This window comes from Solea solea, chromosome 19, assembly GCF_958295425.1.
Source record: "Solea solea chromosome 19, fSolSol10.1, whole genome shotgun sequence".
NCBI lineage: Eukaryota > Metazoa > Chordata > Actinopteri > Pleuronectiformes > Soleidae > Solea > Solea solea.
Window position 1 is genome coordinate 23510433 of NC_081152.1, and position 18198 is coordinate 23528630.

The following is an 18198-nucleotide window of genomic DNA, read 5'->3' on the forward strand; positions in this document are numbered from 1 at the left end:
GCACAACATTTTTCTATCCTCCCTCCTCAGCCAGAACTCCTGCTCCCACTGAACTCGCCTAACCTCCTTACTGCCGCTTCCTCGCTCCGCTGAGGCCAAGGGCTGAGTTTGTCCTTGTAATGGCATATTACATGCACACAGACGTTTCTTTAGGTCACACAAGGTTCAGTGGATAGTTGTTTCTTTGGGTCACACGAGGTGTAGCGGGCAATTATGAGTTTCCCGTTTTATCTCAAGGTCCCTGTCCTCCCTAGAAACTCCCTGTTCTCTATTGATATCTGCTCGTTCTCACAACACCTTATTGGCATCATATCAGACAACTACTCTATCTGAGGAATATCCTGTTTCTTTCTATATCACATACACTTATTGCTGAAGACATGTTTATATACGTCTTGTTTCTCTCTGCTCAGTGTTGTTCACTTTGCAGACTCTTCGACTCTGTAAACTGTGCTCCTCTGGTTGCAACTCAGATTAAATCATCTTGCTTGTATTCATCCGACTCAGTTCTCATGCTTCATCTCACTCACAAAAGTTCCCATAACAATTTGGTGTCAGAAGTGGGATCGTCTGAGAGTCCGTTGGGATCAAAAGGACGTCGGCAGTGCACACCTGGAATCCAGGAGATCTTCCTCTACCTCCAACCAAGTATTCAGAGAGAGGGGACAGGCGATCCAATTGATTGACTGACTGGCTCCACGACGATCCAAGATAAAGCTAACGTCCGATTGAGACGGTGAGATGTTGACTTTCCAAATTCCAAATTTACCAATGATTCATGAATAATGATAATGATTCTGTAATCAATAGAGATAAGTTTTTTTTTATGTATTTTCTGAGTCTGTGGATACTTGCATTACTGCTGGTCATCATTTTCCATTGTTTACTTCCTTTTTGTTTTGGAACTTGACACTTGAACTGTCATGTTGTAAGTTTTGATTGAAGGGGTTTACGCCCTTGAAATTGAAACTGAGTTTGTAAGTATAGGTTTTTATAACCTGATACTGAGTTTGTAGGTATAGGTTTTTATAACCTGATACTGAGTTTGTAGGTATAGGTTTTCATAACCTGATACTGAGATTGTAGGTACAGATTTTTATAATCTGATACTGAGTTGTAGGTACAGATCTTTATGGTCTGATACTGAAGTAGGTGAGAACTTTCCACTCTCACTGAGGTAGGTGAGAACGTTCCATTCTCACTGAAGTTAGGTGTGGGTTATAGGCGTCAAAGACCTACACCTAGGATTATTTACTAGAAGTCAGGGACTTACCGGTAGACAGGGTCTATACGAGGTAAATAATCAAAAGAGTCAGGGACTCTTGGTAAAAAGGAAACATGGGTACCCAAGGAAGTAAACAAGCGAAAAATGATCCGGACAGTCCAATTATTCTGGGCATGAAACAAAAATATGGGGATCAAAGTGTTGAATGTTTGAATTACTGGGTAACAAATCATGGATTTACAATATCGTTGAGCAAAATCAACTGAAAAAATTGCGTGAAAGTCTTGAGAAAGAAAGACAGACAATTATGAGCAAAAAGAGAGTGAAAAGTGATAAAATGAGAGAGATTGAAAAAAATGAAGGATGTCTGAAAAAGTGGGAAGATGAATGTGAAACGAGAGAAAGGAGACAAGTGTGCAAAATGATAACATGTATGAAAGTCGATAAGAAAGACAAAGGAAGTGATTTTGAACCTAAGAGTAAAAAGAATTCTCTCTATCCTAAACTGACAGGGTGCGGTCAGAGCTCTCTGGTTGATGACGCTTCCTGGTCCCTCCCTCGAAGACAACCCCCTCTCGATGCAATAGCTCCGCCTTCGGTTCCTCCTCCATACAACGCCTCATCTGCCATGTCATCACCGATGTCATCCACATCCTCTTTTATGAACACTCCCTCACCAGGCTCCAGTGTCCTCATTTCCTCCTCCCTCTCCCCTCCAATTGCAGCACGCACCAGACAACAATCAGATTCAGCTTTTACGATGCCAATGGTGCAAGTTATGGGTCCGGATGGAAATCCAGGTTTTGTCTACCGCCCATGGACAACTCAGGACCTGATTGATGCAGCATCACACCTCCCAAAGCATGCACAAGGTGGCACCACCATGGCACGAGCCTATGTTCAGTTCATCAAAGACTTCACACCAACCTCAGGCGAAATCCAGAGAGTCATGATGAAATACATGAAACCATCTGATTTCTCCAAAGTGAAAGACATTTTCCCAAGAGATGGCGACTACAGACCACAAACGGTGAATTGGGACACTAATGACGATGCTGATCTAGCAGACCGACAGTATCAGGAATTTGTCACACAATTAGGACTGAAATTGGTTGAGGTTTTCCCTGCTCACTGTGACCTCGCTAAAGTGAATGCCTGCTGTCAGAAGGAAGATGAATCACCACGTGACTACAGTCACCGCCTGCAAGAGGTGTTTGACGAAAACAGTGGCATTCCTCGTCCTGATCCATTCCCAGGCAATGACACCCCGCCCTACGAGAGCCTGCTCAAAACCAACTTCCTCACTGGCCTGCTGCCAGAAGTCCGTCAGCGCACCCTTGACCTGTGCGTAGGCGTGAACGACCCTTCTGTTCGCATGATTGATGCTGTGAGACATGCTGACCATGCATACAAACGCCTGCAGGACAAGAAAGACGCTGAAAAAAAGAAAAGAAAAGACACTGAACACAGAGCTATGTTAACTATGCTCTCTCAACAAGTTGCAGTACCATCAACTCAACCACTTCCAGTTCAGCATTACGGTGTTTCACAACGAAGAGGAAGAGGCATGCAGAGAGGACGCAGGCCATGGCAAGGAGAGAGATCAGGTCCAAGAATGGGACCGCCACCAGGCTACGATGCGTGCTTCCTGTGTGGCAATAAAGGACATTGGGCAAAGGATTGCACACAATTCCGAGGCCGAGGCAGAGGAAGAGGTGCTCCACCTAGAGGCAGAAATGACCGTTGGCAACAATAATCTGACTGATCTGAGAGACGAGGGAGGGGAGGACCGGATGCGTGCGTCACCCAGACAGCCTACCCTGAACCTTCAGAAAAGGGGAGTGAGAATGACACACACACATACACCACTCACACGCTTACATCGCAGCAACAACACCAACTACTCACAGAGACTATTGAAGTTTTACAGAGGAAATCTGACTTTAAACCTATAGGAACATACACCATGTATGATGACTCAATGGTGCAGAAACTGCCCACTATGATTTTGAATGTTGCAGGAAAAGATGTTACATTTATGGTTGACTTGGGTGTGACACGCACAGTGTTAAAATACTCTGAAATACCTAAGGCCAAACTCAGTGGCATTTCATGTATTCCATTGGTGCATGTGGAACAACAGTGAAAGAAAACTATACATCTCCAACTACATGTTCTCATCCTGAACCATTTACTAAAGTAAAGCACTCATTTTTGCTTTCCCAAGTCTGTCCTTTCAACTTGTTAGGACGAGACCTGATGATGGCTTTTGGCATCGACCTGATTTCGACACCAGAAGGAGTTAAAGCTGTGAGACGAACAACTCCACCCAATCCTGAAGCCTATATAATGGCTAAGTATCAACCTGATTTAATCTCCTCACTGCTCTACATATACCAATGGAAAGTTGAGAGTGTTTTGGCTCTATCTCTGACTGAACGTGCACATGCACTGGTTAGCCCAACTGCAGTTTTCATGCAGCCTGAGGCACTCCATTGCACGTCACACGTGACAACTGACCTTGACAGAGACTATGAAACTGAATGGTGGACTGACATCAACGATACTCTACTGACTGACTCTCTCTACTGGACAGACCTGCGATGTGCACTTTCTGTCAGCTTAACAGTTGAACAACAACAATTTTTTTCTGATTAACGATTCACATCCACATATTTCGCTTTCCAAAGGACAAACTGATCAATGGAGATATTTAGGTCCATGGACAAAATCATGCATTGAGCTCAAAGATTGGCAATCTACACCCGACCCACATGTGTCGTACTCGCCAAAGGGGGGTGTTTTCAAAACTGCATGCAAATTAACCGTGGCTGCTCTGAAATCTGTCTACTTGTTAGACCACAATCTTGATAAAACCGAACACATACACCAAATGCTCTCCGCAGAACAGATCCATCCAGCCCTTGCACGAGTCCCACCCAAATTGTGGGCACAAGGCAAATATGATGTAGGTCTCATAAAAAATTGTGAACCTGTAATAGTCACTCCTAAGTCTGACTACAGACCAAAACGAGTTCAGTACCCTCTGCGTCCGGAGCCGTCGAAGGCATTAAACCTGTTTTTATATCCTTATTGGAAGCCGGTGTTATTATCCCATGCGATGACTCACCTGTCTGCACTCCTATTTTTCCAGTTCAAAAAGCTAGAGAACCACCATCTCCACCCGAGTGGCGATTTGTTCAAGACTTATAAGCAGTTAATGCAGCTGTTCATGCCAGAACACCAAGTGTTCCTAACCCGTACACTTTGCTTTCACAAGTCCCATCTTCTGCTAAGTGGTTTTCAGTTGTTGATCTATCAAATGCATTTTTCAGTGTTCCTGTTCACAAGGATTCTCAGTACTGGTTTGCATTCCAGTTCAACGGGAAAGGTTATACTTTCACCCGTTTATGTCAGGGTTTCACTGAATCACCAACAATCTACAATCGGGCTTTATGCGAATCATAATAATCATCGCCTCTAGTGCTCTCTGATGGCACTGCCTTACTACAATATGTAGACGATCTTCTGATCTGCGCTCCAACTGAAAAACAATGCATAACTGACACTATCAAACTGCTCAAACATCTGGCAGAAGAAGGACACAAAGCCAGCTTAAACAAGCTACAATTTGTCAAACAAGCTGTGACCTTCCTGGGTCACATAATTTCTGGTGAAGGCAAATCCATGTCTCCAAAACATATTGAAGCTATCCAAAAGATTCCAAAACCAATTACCCAACAACAAATGCTATCTTTCCTGGGGATGTGTTCCTACTGTCGCGCTTTTGTCCCTAATTTTTCTGAGGTTGAAAGACCCCTCAGGACCTTGTGTCACCAATCAGGCATGACTTCTCGCTCACAACTTGAGTGGACACCGGAAGCAGAAACTGCATTCCTAAACTTGAAACTTCAACTTCAGTCTCCTCCTACACTTGGACTTCCTGACCCAACCAAACCATTCACTCAGACTGTGGATGAACGTTCGGGTTGCATGACTTCTGTCCTCCTACAACCTCATGGTGACAGGCTTCGTCCTGTGGCATATTTCTCGGGTAAACTCGATCCTGTAGCAGCAGGCATGCCAAAATTTCTCAGAGCTGTAGCAGCTGCTGAAAAAGCCCTTTTGGCCTCAAGAGATATAGTTGGCTACACTCCTTTGACTCTCCTTGTGCCACATGCTGTCTCTTTGATCCTTTCTGAGCAGAAAACATCACACCTTTCGGCTGCTAGACACCTTAGGTATCACACGTGTCTTCTTGACATGCCTAATGTCACTCTTAAGAGGTGTACTGTTCTTAACCCTGCTACTCTGCTCCCTCTTCCACAGGATGGTGAGCCTCATGATTGCATGGCTGAACTTTCAGCATCTTGTTCTCCAAGACCTGATCTGACAGTAACGCCCTTGACAAATCCTGACCTTGTCCTCTATGTAGATGGCTCTGCTTCAAGAGACCCAGCTACAGGTCTCTGCCGTGTTGGTTTTGCTGTTTGTTCTGACTATGACGTGATGATGTCATCATCTCTTCCACCTCACTTCTCAGCTCAAGCTGCGGAACTTGTGGCCTTAACAACTGCCTGCCAATTAGCTAAGGGTAGATCTGTAAATATCTACACTGATTCCAGATATGCTTTTGGTGTTGTTCATGACTTTGGTGCACTTTGGAAACATAGAGGTTTTCTGAAATCTGATGGCAAGCCCATTTTGCATCACACACTCATTGCAGATCTCTTAGATGCCTTCCTTCTGCCATTTCTGTGTGTAAATGTGCTGCTCACACTAATGCCTCTGACCCAATTTCTACAGGTAACGCTCGAGCGGATGCGGCTGCGAAGGCAGCCTCTCTTCTCCCTTTGTTTGATTCTTCTGTATCACATACTTTGGTTTCAGTTTCTTCTGACGTACCATCTTCCCTCAGTGCTGTTCAATCTTTTGCGTCTCCAAAAGATAAGCAACTTTGGAGAAACGCAGGTGCTTCATGTCATGATGGCATCTGGATAGGCCTCGACAACAACCCGTGTTGGCCTTCCCATTTCTTCCCTCACTATGCTAAATTGACGCATGGGTCTGACCATGCATCAAAAGGAGGGATGCAGCAAATGATTAATACATTTTGGTTCACAAAAGGGTTTTCTGCCTATGCTCAAAAACACTGCTAAGCCTGTGTTACCCAACCTTCCCAACAAGCTGCTCATCCTCAACCAACTCGACCTTTTGAGCATGTCATGATGGATTTTGTAGAACTAACTCCATCAGAAGGAAAGTCTCATTGTTTAGTGATGGTAGACATGTGGAGCAAATGGGTTGAAGTGTTCCCAGCCTCAAAACAATCTGCCTCAGTAGTAGCTAAAGCCCTTCTTACTGAAATCATTCCCAGATGGGGAATTCCAGCTAAAATCTCCAGTGATAATGGTAGCCATTTTGTTAATTCAGCTATCACTGAACTGAGCCTATACTTAGGCATTAACCTGAGAACACACTGTGCCTACCACCCAGCTAGTGGAAGTGCAGTAGAGAGGGAGAATGGAACACTAAAGAACAAGCTGGCCAAGTGTTGTGAAGACACAGGTCTTCCATGGACAAAAGCACTTCCTCTAGTGCTTATGTATATGAGAATGTGAAAACGAAACAGAACTAACTTGAGCCCCTTTGAGATTCTTTTTGTAACTCCTCCTTCTGTAGGTGTGGAAACTCCCCGATCTCCACCCCCATCAACAGCTCTTTGTGATCACAACATACTAACCTACTGTACCAATCTATCCAAACAGCTCTCTGATATAAAGAAACAGGTGATCGCAGCCCTCCCTGTTCCAGCCAGTGGTCCCCTGCACCAGCTCGAACCAGGTGACTTCGTGGTCATAAAAGACATCAGGAGGAAGTCGTGGAGGAACAGGAGGTGGCAAGGTCCGTTCCAGATCCTGCTGACAACCCACACTGCTGTGAAGGTCGCTGAGCGGGCTACCTGGATCCACGCCAGCCACTGCAGAAAGGTTCCAGCACCCTCTGCTGGTTCTCCTGAAAAACTACAAACTCCGGAGGCTGCTAAGTAAGACTTTGCGTTCACAACAGGCACACAGGCGACCAAGGGCCCGAAGAAAGAAGACAACAAGTGGCGTGCAGACGTAGTTTCTGTGTCACCTTCGTGGGCGCAAGAAGACCTACACCACACCACACCCTACACCTGTTACACCATTTCACTGTCTTTATTTTTCACACAGGGACTCTCCCCATGCAAGTCTGTATATTTTTATGTGCGGTTTTTATCTAGTTTCTGTAATTGCTATCTTTGTTACGTTGTTGTTCGCACTACTCCCTTACCCCCTTGATACATAGGCCATGGACCGTAACAGACCCTGGCATCCGTTCAGACACCCAGGCCTGTGTGGTATACGGGGCACTATGTGTTGTTTCCTGTTTTTAACCTTGATCATTGTCCTCCCGATTCTGTTTTTTCTGGGACCACAGCTCATTCCCCACTCACTTGACGCTAACACGAGTAATACCAACCAGCTGGTTCACCATCTTAAACGCACTCTTCTGACAAATGACAGTCTCCATGACCATGCGCAGAATGTTTGGTACCAAACCATGTTTCTCTTTGCTAGACAACAGACCACTTCCCCTTGTTATGTTTGTTCCTTGATACCTCGCACTGCCACTGGTTCAGTCCCTGTTGTTCCTAGACCCCTCAATGCGACTGAGACTCTTTCTGTGTTGGTAGCCATGACAACAACTGCCGTCGACGCTGTTGACAATTCGTGGATAACAGTTAACATGACCAGGCGACTGGAAATGATTAATGAAACCTTAGTAGACTATACAGGTTTGAAGTGGCGTTTTAATCTTTCTTCTTTAACACCTGATAGTAGACAAACACGCCTCTCTGCACCAATTTTTCATACACAATTGGCGCCCTGGAAACCAAAGGTCTGTTTCCGACGAAATTGCATTTCCCCTTTGAATGGATGTGCGCCTAATGTTCCAGTTGGATCTTCCGCCCATTGTGAACAAATTGTCAATGCTGGCTGTGGGGTTCGTTCTTGCGGTGACCCATGTCCCAACACTGACAGCGTCCCATTCGTTGGTAGAGCTAATCTTACTGGGATCCCTACCAAAACCAATTCCTCAGTTACCAATCCTTATGTTAGACTTCCCAATCCAACAACTTGGTGCCAGTACTCTGAAATCGCATGTGTGGGTTTGTGGAAAGTATGTTTATCTTTTCCTCCCTCCACGTTGGTGTGGTCTCTGCTATCTAGCTAAATTGATTCCTAATTACAGACTGACCAATAACCTCACTTAATTCAGCTCACAATATACGCACTACCATGCTAGACATTTGGCTAAACATGATTTACGTGTCTCTGCTGGCAGTAAGTTCCTGGCCGCAATCTTGCCTCAATGGGGTACGGTGCATTTAAGTCACCATATTGATACACTTGCCGTAGATCTAGAGAATTTGACTACATTGACCACTCAAGGTTTTGAGGCCCTGTCCCCGGAAATCCAAGCTCTCCGTGATGTGGCCTTGCAGAATAGAATGGCCCTAGATCTTTTGTTAGCCTCTCAGGGTGGAGTGTGTCATATTATTGGTTCAGAATGTTGCACGTATATTCCCGACAATACGGACAATGTGACAGACACGATCGTACACCTTAATGACCTCCTTCGCACACAGCTCAGCCGTGACAGCCCTTCCCCCTCTTCTGGTTGGGACTGGTGGTCTTGGGGATGGAAGGCGTGGTTGATGAAGCTGGGGCTGTTCTGTGTTTCTCTGCTCTTTTTACTGTGCTGTTTGTCCAGCTGTATTATTCCTATGGTCAAGAAAGTTGTGGGCTCCTTGTTCTCGTTGCAGATGGTGCGCTATCACATGCTTTCTGTCTCTGCTCCTGCTCCCCAGGTGACTTTGGACGACATAGCTGCTGCTTATGCCCTGACCGTGGACACGAGCACAGACGACTCACACACTGATGCTGACTCTGATGCATGTGTATAAAGGATTTTGTTTGACAGTAACCCAGTTCTCTCTTTGCTATGCTCTACTCAGGATGCTTTCAGCCACAAAAACAGCTTGCAACTTTTACCTTAAGGTTTTCCATTGAATTGTATTCTGTGTGACGACTGATCGTAAACCAGTTGGAATGCTCAGTCTGAAGTTTTTGAATACTGTTCTTTTCTCCTATTTGATTGTCATCTGGGATTTTGTTGTGTTATATTGTATGTGCATATTTTGGTGATTCTGTTGTTGATTGTGTTTTATTGGTTGTTTTTCTCTTCCTCGTTTATCCTTGAGGATAAAAAGGGGGGAAATGTAATGGCATATTACATGCACACAGACGTTTCTTTAGGTCACACAAGGTTCAGTGGATAGTTGTTTCTTTGGGTCACACGAGGTGTAGCGGGCAATTATGAGTTTCCTGTTTTATCTCAAGGTCCCTGTCCTCCCTAGAAACTCCCTGTTCTCTATTGATATCTGCTCGTTCTCACAACACCTTATTGGCATCATATCAGACAACTACTCTATCTGACGAATATCCTGTTTCTTTCTATATCACGTACACTTATTGCTGAAGACATGTTTATATACGCCTTGTTTCTCTCTGCTCAGTGTTGTTCACTTTGCAGACTCTTCGACTCTGTAAACTGTGCTCCTCTGGTTGCAACTCAGATTAAATCAACTTGCTTGTATTCATCCGACTCAGTTCTCGTGCTTCATCTCACTCACAAAAGTTCCCATAACATCCTTCATCTGCATCTGCATCTATCCCTCTTTTTTCACCTCTTTTATCAACATAGTTTTTGGGCTTTTTAAAGAAACTTCTGACACTAAACTGCCGTGACATTTTTCTTCTTTTCTACTTTCAACTTACTGTAATATGCTTTTTACCACCAAGTGGTCAGGGGTGTGAATTGCAATCTGTCAAAATGACGGATGGCCCTCAGATTTTTCCATCACCGTTTTAAAAAAACGGTCAATGACGGAAAATATTCGGTTAACGCGACCCCTGATATACACATATATATATATATATATATACATATTATCACAATAAACTGCACATAAAAACTATTGTGTCATCACAACAATCCATACTTTTGTCCACAAACCTGTGAAAGCACCATTAAACCTTAGCACAAATCTACACAACATCATGCATTATAGGTTACATTTTGGTATTTTGTAACGTCTTCCAGACGACATAACTTTCATAGCCATGTGCACCACGTGTATGATCTTAGATTGTTTGTGTAGATTAAAGACGGGATTAGTTTTACATGGAGAGCAGGTGAAGTAAAGTAATTATTACTACAAAAACTACACCTCTTTTTCAAACAGTGGTTATGCTCTATGTTCTCAAAGTTAAAAACTGTGTCCAAGTCGAGGGCCAGATGAGGTCAAATAACCATTCCATTCTCCATTTCTATCTGTCTTGCCTGATTCCCTCTTCAGTAGAACAGCACAAACACTCCTGTTGTCACATGTATTTTAACCAATAATTTGCTGTACTCTAAAGCTAAACGAGAGGAAGCCAGATACAAATAACCCCCTCCTGGGTTTTCAAAGTCCACATTTGATTTGTTTGTGGGAAAAAAAGCTGGAAAGACAGCATATTATCTTGCGGGCCGAATACAATTGCATGCAATTTGACACCTGTGTTTTAGGCGTTTTTTTCGACACTTGTGATATCAGGAAGCAACGTAGAACACACTGTTGACGGCAGAGTGTGTAAATCTTTTACTGGGACATTCCATATAGAACTGGCTGCTTCACAAACCTTTCACAGTGTTACCAAGTTAAAGGCACTTCTGCTGTAGATCCACAGGGTCCAGTACAGGAATCTAGTAACAGTGTAACAGTAACAGTGAGAGGCAGGTATGGAGGTGAGGATCAGACATGGGGAAAACACTCAAATAGAAAACAGAGAGCTGGATAATAAAAGATAATATAATTCTCATTATCTGACACTCACCGATCCCTGCATGTGTAATTACAGAGTGAATTTTTTACGATACCATTAGTACAGAAAACATAATTTCTTTTTTTGTCATTCACTTTTTATTGATTTTTGATTTTATATACAAACAAACAAAACAAAGAACATGAAGACCTTTAGACAAGTAACAATAACATCAGGGAAAAAGTAGAGATGTACATAAAGAGACTCGTAAACACCACCAGGCATGAAAGCAAGCAGCAAAAAGGGGAGCTAAGATGAGAGTAGATAAATAAAAGTATTAATGGTGGACTAATCAGCAATTACCTGAAGTCCAGTCTGATGGTAGAAACATATCTAATCCATTTTTGTCAATTTTCAAGAAATACCTCTTTTTGTGCTCTCAGGTTGAAAGTAATTCTTTCCATTATAAAGATGTTGTGCACAATATCAATCCATTCATCTACACTAGGTGTCTCCCTCTTCAGCCATTTCTTGGTTATGGATTTCTTGCAAGCCACTAGTAATATTCTCAGCAAGTATTTATCTTTGTTCCTCCATTCCAGTTCCTCCAAATCGATCAGATACAACAGATTGAAACAAAAAGTTATTTTTGTTGAAAACACAGCCTCCAGAATTTGATGTATGTGTAACCAAAATGGGGTCACACCAGGGCAACTCCAAAATATATGATAATGATTCGCCTCTTTGCTTCCGCAACACCTCCAACGATTTTTTTTGATATGGCGTGCAGAAATAACGGATGACATTTTTCCATGTAAATTCTCTCAAAAGTGGAGAATTTGTAGTTTTCCATTGTTGTTTAAAAATTTTGCTCCAATTCTCCTGTGAGATTATGATGTTGCCCTCGGTTTCCCGTCTCGATTTTACCTTCGATATATTTTCTTTGTTAAGAGATTGAAGACTTGTGTTTAATCTCGAAATTATCTTCTTATAAGGTTCATCATTGTAAGCTTTTACAAATACCTTTAGAATATCGTTGTCTGGCTCATAATTTTTCATAATTTTTTTCCCGATATAGTCTCTTATTTGTAAATACTTGAAGTGGTCCTGGTTCTGTAAACCATATGTATCCTTAAGGTCTTGGAAACTTCTAACTGTACCTTGACTTATTAGCGAATGGTATGTTTTTTTTTTTTTTTATAACTTTTATTTATCAAATGCAAGTCATATACATAAAGTGCATAAATGGATACAGCATATTTTTTCTTTTTTGAACTTAAACATAAATGAACCCCCACCCCACCACCCATAGTCTTCTTAAACAATTAAAATATATCAAGAAGAGAATTACATACAGTACATGTGACATAGGTCAGACAAAAAAATAAAAAAATAAAAAAATAAATTAAAATACATATACACATCCAAACATGTACATACACATATAATAAACAGTAGTAATTTAAGAATAAAATAAGACTGTAAGATTGTAAGATGCTTGTGCTGAAAATTAAATGTGCAAAGTATCAACGGCTGCCTACTCCTTAGTTAACCAAACAAGTCCATGCCGGAGTGTCTTAGGGTAAACAAATCATGGGGGGACACGCCGCAGGTAGACCGGGACCGAGGGAAGAATACATATGTACCCACACAGTGGGACATTACAAAGAAACCTCTAAAGCAGGTAGCCCATCTAAATAATCAAGTAGTGGTCTCCAATGAGTATAAAATCTGTTAGATGACCCTCTAAGTGAGAACTTGATCTTCTCCAGTTTCAGAAGACCCAAAATATCATGTAGCCAAACATTGATTGATGGTGGTTGAGGAGATTTCCACAATAAAAGAATTCTCTTACGAGCAATAAGGGAAGCAAAGGCAATAACATTGTTTTGAATAGCTGTAGTACGGAATCCGTCTGGGGGCGTGCCGAAAATAGCGATATGTGGGGTTGAAATTAGAGTTGTTTTTAATATGTCTGAAATGGCTTTAAAAAATAAATCCCAGAATTCAGACAGCTTGGGACAAGCCCAGAACATGTGAGTAAGATTGCATGGGATCTGCGAGCATCGATTACATTTCTCATCAAATTTATCTGGATAGAGCCTTGAAAGTTTTTCCTTACTATAGTGTAACCTGTGGAAGACTTTAAATTGTATTAACGACAATCTAGCACAGCTGGATGACGAGTTAACAGCCCCCATAGCTCTCTCCCAGAAGATCTCAGAGAAATTTATGTGGAGTTCTGACTCCCAGCCCACTTTGATCTTATGTAAAATAGACTCATTGGCCAGGTGCAATAAATTATAAAAATAGGAGATGTGGCCCTTTGACAGGGTTTTAGCTTTGAGAGCCAGGTCCATCCCGTTGGGTGCAGGTATCTGTGGAAATGATGAAGTGTGCGTTTTTACAAAGTCCCGCAACTGGATGTACCGGAAAAAGTCTGATTTATGTAAATTAAAGGTAGAAAGTAATTGGTTGAAGCTCACAAATATACCATCAATGTACAAGTCTCCCAGATTACGTAGCCCCTTATTTTCTAAGACGGAGAATCATGAGTCAATCTTTGCTGGAATGAACAAGTGATTATTGCAAATAGGAGTTGCTAGAGGAAGGGTGAGCCAACCGAAATGGCGTTGTATTTGTGTCCAAATTTTTATTGTTTCAGCAACAACCGGATTAGTGGTCAAACTTGATGGGGAAAGGGGCAAGGTACTACATGTCAAAGCTAGCAACGATGAAGAGCAGGAGGCTGACTCACTCTGGCACCAGCTGGATTGAGGGGAAATGAACCAAGAGATTAGTTTATGCGTGTTGGATGGCCAATTGTAGCCGATGAAATCGGGTAGACCCAGTCCCCCAGCTGATCTTTCCCTACAAAGCAGTGTACGATTTGCCCTTGGTCGTTTACCAGCCCAGATGAACGATGAAACAATATTATTTATAGCTGTGAAAAAGGATTTGGGAAGGAAGATAGGCAGACATTGAAAAACATACAGATATCTTGGTAACACATTAATTTTTATAATTTGTATCCTACCGGCTAGGGACAATGGCAGGTAATTCCATCTTTGTAAATCAGTTTTGACCGTTGTTGTCAATAGAGTAAGATTTTGCTCTCTTAGAGTCCGTAAAGAACGCGTAATCATAATGCCAAGATATTTAAATCCTTTGTTTGCTAGTTTACAGGGTATAACTGAGGGTAATATGTCTACCGCTAATTGGTTGATTGGGAAGTATTCGCTTTTAGAAATGTTTAGCTTATATCCAGATAGATCACCGAAAGAGTTTAATAATGTCAGAATACGTGGGATGTTTGACACAGGATCACTTACATAGAGAAGCAAAGAAACCTGATGTTTTATGCCCCATCTTTCAATTCCCCCAACTACCCCCCCCAATCTTAGAGCAGCTGACAGTCGTTCAATCGCTAGTGCAAATAATAACGGGGACAATGGACACCCCTGTCGTGTTCCTCTAAAAAGTGGGAATGAAGGAGAGCGTTGATTGTTTGTGCACACTGAGGCACAGGGAGAGGAGGGAGTTTCAAGTAGAAGAGGAGCTAACTGATCTGAGAATTTTTTATAGAACTCGACCGGGTAACCATCCGGTCCAGGGGATTTACCGCTATTCATTGATTGTATCGCTTCTTTGATTTCTGAGAGAGTGAGAGTGGCGTCAAGTCTTAAATTATCTTCGGTGATACTTTAGGCAATTCCAATTTTTCAAAGAAATTATTTAGTTGGTTTTCATCTGCGAGAGACTCTGAGGTATACAGCTGAGAAAGGATGATCTAAAAGTGTTATTAATTATGTCCGGGTCTGAGGTTATTGAGCCTGACTCGTCTGTTATCTGACCAATTTGATTCGATGCTGCTCTTGCCTTCAGCTGATGAGCCAATAGGCGTCCAGCTTTGTCACCATGTTCGTACACCAACCCCCTAGAACGAAGGAGAAGCTGTTCAGCTTCGGAAGTGAGAAGAAGATCAAGTTCCGTTTGGAGCCTTATTCTTTCTTTATATAGATCTGGTGTGTTTGTGGACGAGAGTGAGCTATCTAGATCTGCAATGGCATCTTCCAGCTCCTTCTGCCGGGATCTGCGCAATTTATTAGCATGAGATGTGAAAGAGATAATTCTACCCCTTACAAAGGCTTTGAGAGTATCCCATAGTATAGACGGGGAGGTTTCATCATTTTTATTAGTTTCGCAGAAAAAAGTGATCGCTTCAGAGATCTATTTGCAAAAGTTAGTATCTGCCAGCAAGAGAGGGTCCAGCCTCCAATATCTGAATCCCTTTGGCTTCATACTAAAGTGAAGATCTAAGATTATTGTGGCATGATCCGACACTGTTATGGGTAAATACCGGGTAGAAACAACCGTTGGAATAAGTTTTTTATCTATCAAAAAGTAGTCTATGCGCGAGAATGAACGATGAGCATGGGAGAAAAAAGAATATTGTCTTACGGAAGGGTATGAAAATCGCCATGGGTCCACCAATCCAAATTGATCCATAAATGTGGAAAGAGCCTGGGACATTTTCGTGGGCTTGGTTGACCGTAGGCTAGACCTGTCCAGTGCAGGGTCGATCACACAGTTCATGTCTCCCCCCAATATCAGAAGGTGGGAATCTAAGTCTGGAATAGCAGAAAATAATGAGCTCACAAAGTTATGGTCGTCCCAATTGGGAGCATAGACAGATGTCAGGATCACCTGTTTTTCATATAACGTACCGGTAACAATGACATATCGACCGTTTGAGTCTGTCATTACTTTATCTAAGGTGAAATGAACATTTTTCCGAATTAGGATGGCTGTGCCCCTTGTTTTTACATTGAATTGAGAGTGGAAAGTTTGGCCAATCCAAGGTCTATTTAATTTTCTATGGTCAGAATTACATAAATGTGTCTCCTGAAGAAACATTATGTCTGCATTCAGATTTTTGATGTGAGTCATAACTTTTGTACGTTTGATTGCAGCGTTTAGCCCACCAGTGTTTAGCGAAATAATCGTCACAGCCCGTCCACCCGTGGCACCCCCCCTGGTTACACTAGCCATAATTCAGCATCCAACAGTGAGATCGCCAGGTCAGTCTTAAGGAGCAGGCAGCTAAAAGCAAGTGGAATCCTCTGTACAGAAACAACACAATGCAAAATAAGTACACACAAAGCACAGAACTCAAAACAAACAGAATCAGGTGAAGACAACCCTCCCCGTCCCCTTTTCCCAGTCCCATTTACCAAAACTAAACCCAACTGAACATACTTCCCTTTCCGCGTTGTCCTTTCTCTTTTCCTTTACTTGTCCCAGCACCCGCAGCTTTAAAAAAAGCCAGTTGGGACCCCTATAGAAATGAACATGAACCTTGTACATACTTTCCATACCGCTCATGTAGTATGAGTATAAAACAAAACAACCTGAATATTAAAAGTGAATCAGACGAAAAACAAAGTGATTAAACAAAAGTAAATGCAGAGTACAACTAAAATACAGGGTATTGACCATCAGGAATTAAACCTTGAGTTAAACCCTTTTCCATCATAATAATAGTTACCACCATACATAAGCTTGACAATCTGTCAACTTAGATAAGATGAAACAAGACAAACAAAATAATACAAGCTGTTATGTCCTCTAAGTGACGTCAACTTCAGAATTAAAATCAGATTTAAATGGATTTAAATGGAGTGTAACACAACCCCCGCTCCTGAACTAGCCGAGCTAGACCCAGGACTAGCCCAGCACAGCTGTTAAATGGTAAACATCAAACCTGGGCCCGACAACGTTCAAGCAGCCCTTGTGTCTCTTTAAAGGTGACATAGAATGCTTGTATCACACATATATGTTAGTTATGGAGGTCTACTTACATATATTAAAGGTGACATAGAATGCTTGTATCACAAATATATGTTAGTTATTGAGGTCTACTTACATATATTAACTTGTTTTCATGATTAAAAACCTCCTAATCGCTGCAAACGAGCCGATCAAAATATCTCCTCACTGACGCTCTCGTCAGCCGCGCTGTTTCAGACCAAACAGTTGCTGTGATTGGCCAGCCAACGAGAGCTTTCCTACTGTCCTGTGATTGGCCAGGTACCTGGAAGTGACGTAATAGATAGGCCAGCTCTCAGATACACAGCTCCCCCTCTGGCACGGTGGATGCTCTGCATCTCAGCAGCTACAACGAGACTAGTTCTTCTTCTTCTTCTGCGGTTGAATGTACGCAACCGGATGTGCCCGGACGAGTGCCCGCACCGGGAGGCGCTACGGTGGTGAGAGGAGTGGTGAGGATTTCTGATGACGACATCAAATTAAGGAAGTGCCGATCCGCTTCGCAGAGCCCAGGAAAACAATACAACACTATTTTCTCAGCAGTGGCTGAACTGTTTGTTCTGAAACTTAAGGGTTTCATAAACGAGGTAATGACGCAGATACACACACAAACGCAGCGTTAATTGGAGCTGCCGGTCTATGTCACCTTTAACTTGTTTTCATGATTAAAAACCTCTTAATCGCTGCAAACGAGCCGATCAAAATATCTCCTCACTGACGCTCTCGTCAGCCGCGCTGTTTCAGACCAAAACCACACCCCCAGAATGTGGACTGTGTTGTGATTGGCCAGCCAACGAGAGCTTTCCCACTGTCCTGTGATTGGCCAGGTACCTGGAAGTGACGTAATAGATAGGCCAGCTCTCAGATACACAGCTCCCCCTCTGGCACGGTGGATGCTCTGCATCTCAGCAGCTACAACGAGAGTAGTTCTTCTTCTTCTGCGGTTGAATGTACGCAACCGGATGTGCCCGGACTAGTGCCCGCAACGGGAGGCGCTACGGTGGTGAGGATTTCTGATGACGAAATCAAATTAAGGAAGTGCCGATCCGCTTCGCAGAGCCCAGGAAAACAATACAACACTATTTTCTCAGCAGTGGCTGAACTGTTTGTTCTGAAACTTTAGGGTCTCATAAACGAGGTAATGACGCAGATACACACACAAACGCAGTGTTAAACGGAGCTTCCGGTCTATGTGGGCTTTAAAATAAACACAATAACTCACTCAGCATATCACTCTAATAAAAA

General features: G+C 42.7%; 1 protein-coding gene across 1 annotated transcript; it reads left to right on the forward strand.

Annotated features, from left to right (window-relative positions):
• Positions 1–449: 449 nt before the first annotated feature.
• LOC131445815 (uncharacterized) lies at positions 450–9917 on the forward strand. The gene is made up of 2 exons (XM_058616501.1): positions 450–736; positions 6994–9917. The coding sequence occupies exon 2, from the start codon at positions 7562–7564 to the stop codon at positions 8486–8488; it is 927 nt and encodes a 308-aa protein (XP_058472484.1). The 5' UTR covers positions 450–736; positions 6994–7561; the 3' UTR covers positions 8489–9917.
• Positions 9918–18198: the final 8281 nt, after the last annotated feature.